This window comes from Leptodactylus fuscus, chromosome 2 (genome assembly GCF_031893055.1).
Source record: "Leptodactylus fuscus isolate aLepFus1 chromosome 2, aLepFus1.hap2, whole genome shotgun sequence".
NCBI lineage: Eukaryota > Metazoa > Chordata > Amphibia > Anura > Leptodactylidae > Leptodactylus > Leptodactylus fuscus.
In genome coordinates, this window is record NC_134266.1 from 184,962,599 (window position 1) to 184,968,598 (window position 6,000).

A 6,000-nucleotide genomic window follows, 5' to 3' on the forward strand; every position below is an offset into this window, starting at 1 on the left:
GATGAAGTAAGTTTCTCTCAGGCGGTATGCAGTGAGCACAGCTGACAGGGTTATTTAGGGAGTGTCCTGACCTCTCCTCCGCACGTAGAAGTAGACTCGAGGACATTCCCAGACATTGTAATATTTAAACCAGTCCTTACACATATAGCGAAATAAATGAATATTAGTGATGCTTATTTGTCCTTTGCATATAGTAACTATTGCTTGCGTAGCTTTATTATTTATCATATAATCTATATAGGTTTCCTTGCGCCTTCACATATAGATAACCGATTATGTGTCAAGAATGAATAATATTTCTAATTAGAACTTGGTTTAGTAGTCAATCAACTCACTCTGTTAAATTGAAATGTCATTTGCTGAGCTTTGCTTGCCAACTGTGAGAATCCCTATAGTTTTTGCAGATGGCCTTACAATCTCAGCAGCTAAAATAACTTGCATTGCATGATTTCTTAAAGAGACATTTTTGCTGTTATCTAAACCCCTTTCCCTTACTTTCCCTGTTATGCAATTTGCTTTGCACTATAATAAAATTATACCTCTTATGTTTGTAGATCCTGACTCTCCAGGTCCCAATCGGGATGGAAATCCATCTAGACGTCCAGATGAAGAGCCAGGCTCAAATGGGAAGAGTTCAACCACTAGTCCGTTTGTCAATAGCCCTGCAAGTAAGTTTCTATACCATATTCAACCATGATTTTATGTTGTGTCCAAAGCTATCTATCTATCTATCTATCCTGTTATTGTGATTTTTCTCTGTACACCTGTATGAATATACAATATTTTTATAATTCCACCCTACTGTGATCTACTATTATATGGTACGTAGTATTATTCCAGCAGGAGATCACTTATGAGAGTGTGAGCTTTTAATATTAGAAATACAGATAGGAATATCACACACTCTTTGAATCTATCTGACTATTTCTATATTTGGAGATCAAGTAGATCCAGAAAGTGTTAATATATTATATGTTAATATAGCTGAAGATGAAATCATATACATTGGTCTGCGTTAACACATATGTGTCAGTGCAGTGGTGAACATACATATCTTGTCTTATAAAATGGCTTGGTCAAGTGCTTTAATAACTATAATGTAAAACAAATAAAATCACTAAAGTATTTCTACAGAATGACTTCAGCAGTGCCATATGCAAGTATTGTGACTAATCATTCTAAATGTATCAAGTACCATGACCCGCTGATGTGACAAATGGGTGGAGTCATACACCATGTGCGCATCCAAAATATCCCCCATTGTGCTCATTATGTTATATGTGCTTATTATTCTAATTAATTCCTAATGTGCTGAAAGCACAGAATATCAGACTGTTCAATGTGACACTTTTTATTGCTCGCCAGATGTGCAGTCATTTGTTTAGTTAATTGTCTATTACATAAGCTGAATCATTAATATTTCTACTGTGTTTCACAAATTAACTTTGGTTTTCATGAGGGTAGATAGCTTCTTAGTCTGCACTGACAAGTATATGAAATGATACTACATTGCAGATGTCGGCAATAGTGAATGTTGTAACTTGCATCAGGATAAGGGAACTTGGCTGCAGTTCCCTCAGGCACTAAATAGGTTAATCAGCGTTTGCAGGGAAATACGATAAGATAATGCTTCATACTGTTAGGGCAACTCCTCTGGGGTTTGCTGTTCTGCAATATAGTAACAGGACTTCCAGCAATTGCTACAACGTATAGCATAGTCTGGCTGTCTAGGTTGATGGATGCCCCTAAAAGAAACAATGTGGTTGAACATCAGCATGGAAGTAAGATTATGAGACACAAAGTCTTGTTTAATATTGATCGCTTGCTCCCTCTGTTTGCATTTTGCAACTTCCAAGGGTAATTGCTTTGTCAAGGTTCAGATGAGAGCTAGTTCATTGTCCATATTCTGCAGAGAATTCAGAACCATCGAGTTGGTCAAATAAAACCGTCAAATATTTATTTACAGATTCTTTGGCTTTTTTTCTCCCTAGGTTCTAGCACAGATGGCAGAAACTCTGGACATACGAGTATCATAGGATCCGAGGTGGCCTTATTTGCAGGAATCGCTTCAGGGTGCATCATCTTCATCGTCATCATAATCACTTTAGTGGTGCTTTTGTTGAAATACCGAAGACGTCACAGAAAGCATTCACCTCAACATACGACAACTTTGTCCCTTAGTACATTAGCCACACCAAAGCGCAGTGGCAATAATAATGGTTCAGAGCCAAGTGACATTATCATCCCTTTAAGGACTGCAGACAGTGTTTTCTGCCCCCATTATGAGAAGGTCAGCGGAGACTATGGACATCCTGTTTACATTGTGCAAGAAATGCCACCACAGAGTCCAGCAAATATTTACTACAAGGTCTGAGGATAGTGGTGGTACCTTTTGACAATATTAAGGACAAGAAAGGTCCGTTGCTTCCTGATGGGGTTTTTTGGTGATTCCTTATGCATAAACGTGGACTTGCATTGGGGACCAGGCACAAGCGAAAACCTTTCTTCAGAGAAAGCCTCTTTAAGCTGCACAGCTTATAGGATCTCATGGTTCCTGTGAAAAGTGCTTACTGCAAGCTGGAAGACTATAACAAAATACCCATTCTGAAAGCTATACCCTGGTCATGTTCACCCTCTTTCTAAGCCATGAGCACCAGGCATTCAAGCATATACAAAACCAGGTTAATATAGACAGAATCATGGACGTTTTTTTCCATTTTTCGGCATTTTAAAGATGCTTTAGAATATTTATCTTGAAATGCAATCTTCTGATTTAATATCAACTTTCTCAGTGCATACTGGATTTGTTCGAAACGTGTGTAAGACTTATGAGAAAACACAAAACTTGCATATTTGGCTTTTTAGTCCATCACTGTTTCATTTTCTATGTTGTCTAGGATGACTTTATCCTTCACATAAGACTTCCTTCACTCCACCTCCTATATCACTAATGGAACATTAACCTTTGTAGACTCTTGCTCCATCCATTTCTACCGCAGTCACACTCGAATGGGTAATATATTATGGAAATTGTATTTGCTAATACAGAGCCTTCCAGCAAAGAAGTCAGGCTGTCAGCAAGTCCAGGAGTCCACAGGATAAACTGCTGAATGCAGATAAATGCTGCTGCCTTGGAAATTAGGCATAGGACAGAAACCTATATAGGCGGCAAAGCACTTTGATATCTTAGTTTTAGAGAGGCAAATGAAATGCAGCGGTGTAAGACTGCAGGTGAAGGAATTCTGTCGTCAAGTAGCAGTGTGCCGAATTGCAGAATCCCTTCACTACAAGGATTTTTAGACAAATGAATAAGCAGGTAGAGAAGGACAATAGTAAGTGGTTCTGAGGCTAGACTGTTGGGGATATAGGCAATAAGAGGATGTTATATGAAACTCCTAGTCTGTTGTGACTGAACTTAGAAGCAGACTCAGGTGCTATATTGACCATAATATTCCTCAGCTAGGAAAAGCTTTCAATAGCAGAAAGCCAAATCTGACCTGTGAGTTCTAGTACCAGAGGTCGTAACAGAGCAAATATTCCACATGTCCGCTTGAATAATTTTTTTTTTTTCCTCATTAGTATATTTTTGAGAGCGCCACGTTACCTGGCCCATACAGAACGAACGATTGGACACTTTTACTTTGCGGTCATACTGTCCCAGAGGAGTGCAGCATAGGAATCTTAGCTGACATGGCGTTTCGCTGGTGCTCTATTTCAAAGAAAAGCACATATGGCAAACATTTTACAGTTCTTAGGTATAAAATAAATTATTAGTATGGAGAACAGGAAAGAATAAAAAAAAAAGACTTATTTAATAGGTGTATAGCACACAGGGGATATATAGTAAAAAGAAAAAAAAAAAAAGAAAAAAAAAAGATTTTACTAATATATAATTTAATATTGCACATCCTGCCCCGCCAGAAGATGTGAAATCCAGTTTGCAGCAGTTAAATAGGTTGTTGGCATTACAGAACGGAGTCGGACGCTGCTTCTGGGGCGGGAAGAAAACAACTGTAGTCCAAAAATAACAATAGTGAGAAAAAAGGAAAAATAACAAAGCCCTCTCAAGGCGTCTCACACAAGAGCAGACTAGGAAGTTCAAGCCCAAAAAAGCAGGAAATCAGTGTTACTGCATCATACATGTAACAAAGATGAGAAGATGTTTTGTCAGTCATTCTCTTCATTAGAATTTCCTTTTTGCCTTAATGCAACAATGTTACTAGACTTCAGCAGGTTACAGAGCGCAATACCGAGTTTTTCCTTTCTTCTACCTATTACTCCCCCCCGTCACCATCTTCCCTTCTTTCTTTCTGTCGTTTTTTTTTTTTCTTCTTCTTTCTCCTACATTTATGTGCTATGCAAAACAGATATCATCAACACAGTCCTGTTTCTATGGTAACACTTTGCTCTCTGAATTGGAAAGAAAAAAATTAGTAACAACGTTTTAAGGTTCTCGAGTCTCTAAGGAGCACCTGCAACGACGAACTGTCAAAGGATTGATTGATCCTTTTTATTCTTGAACCTGAAAATTACGTTGGCACGAAGGAATAGTTGTGTGGTCATTGAAACAAATGCAAGGTGGCAAGTCATTGTTAGCGTTTGCGACAGATATTATTTTCTAACAATTGAGCGTGATGCACAGAATGGTTCGCTATGTGGGTACACAAAGTTGATGGGAATTACTCATTCTGTGATACCGTTTCTTTTTTTAAAATTTTTCTTCTAGTCATCCCACGTGCTATAGAAAAGACACTTTATTTTTTTAACAACTAGGACCATGTCTTTCTTTTAATTCAAGCTGTGAAATCACAAATGCAACAACCTGCAAATAGTGTCAAACCATTTACTTTATTGTCTGTTTTGTGTCTGACGCCGAATGACAATCTTCAATCTGTTCCCTTTTGTTTAGAAGTCGGTTCAGGTTTTTTTGTTTTTTTTTTCTGTAAATGCCTTGCTTGTGAGATCATATGATCCTTAGTCACCTGACTTAGGAAATTGCACCATTATGTCAAAGTGAAGATGCTGTAAATATGTGGAGAACTGTATCTGGATTTGGGGTGTGTCCGTAGCCTTATTCACCTTTTTAAATATTAATATAGAAAAAAAAAAAGAAAATTACACATGGAAAAAAAGACAGAAAACGGATTTTCTTAACTAGATTGTGTACATAGAGCAATGTTGGATTTTTTTACAAAGTCTAAGCAAAATGTTTTGTATAAAATTGAATTTTTGCTATGTATTTAGCTACCGCTTGTTTAAAGGCAGTGTCATTTCCCTTTGCACTGTAATGAGGAAGAAAAGGTAAAAAAAGGTTGCCAAATTGCTGCATATATGTGCCGTAATTGTGTACCATGAATATTTATTTAAAATAATTTTTGTCCAATTTTGTAAGTAACACAGTATTATGCCTGAGTTTATAAATATTTGTTTCCTTTTTTTAAGAAACGAGATAGCCTTCCCTAGGTTTACAACTTTTGCTTTAGTTTCACATTGTATTTAGCCCTTCAGCCCCTTCCCTACCAGACAACAAAACTCTGAAATTTCACATTCCACGTCTGTTTCAAACTGAATTTGTTCTTAAAAAAATAAAATATTTTTTCCTATGGACATTGTGATTTGCGCCTATCTTTGTAATTTCTTATGTGGTTGAACATAAACATAAATTTTTAATCTTAAAATGAGCGAAGAAAGTAATATATGAAAAAACGTTTCTCATTTCCACATAGTCCAGTGATGGCGAACCTATGGCACGGGTGCCCGAGGTGGCACTCAGAACCCATCTGTGAACAGATTATACTGTGTGGGGGCCACTGTAGAGCAGATTATACTGTGTGGGGGTCACTGTGGAGCAAATTGTAGTGTATGGGGGCCACTGTGGAGTAGATGTTACTGTGTATGGGCCACTATGGAGTAGATTATACTGTGTGGGGGCCACTGTGAAGCAGATTGGACTGGGTGGAGGCCACTGTGGAGCAGATTGGACTGTGTGGGGGCCCTTTA

The 6,000-nt window shown here is 37.8% G+C and overlaps 1 protein-coding gene across 1 annotated transcript in view; it reads left to right on the forward strand.

Moving 5' to 3' along the window:
• EFNB2 (ephrin B2) overlaps positions 1-5,607 on the forward strand; it is a 39,676-nt gene extending 34,069 nt beyond the window's left edge. Inside the window, exons 4-5 of the mRNA XM_075265298.1 lie at positions 555-668; positions 1,992-5,607. Coding sequence (XP_075121399.1) covers positions 555-668; positions 1,992-2,374 — 497 coding nt within the window. The 3' untranslated portion in view covers positions 2,375-5,607. The remainder of the gene's footprint in view (positions 1-554; positions 669-1,991) is intronic.
• The last annotated feature ends 393 nt before the right edge of the window (positions 5,608-6,000 follow it).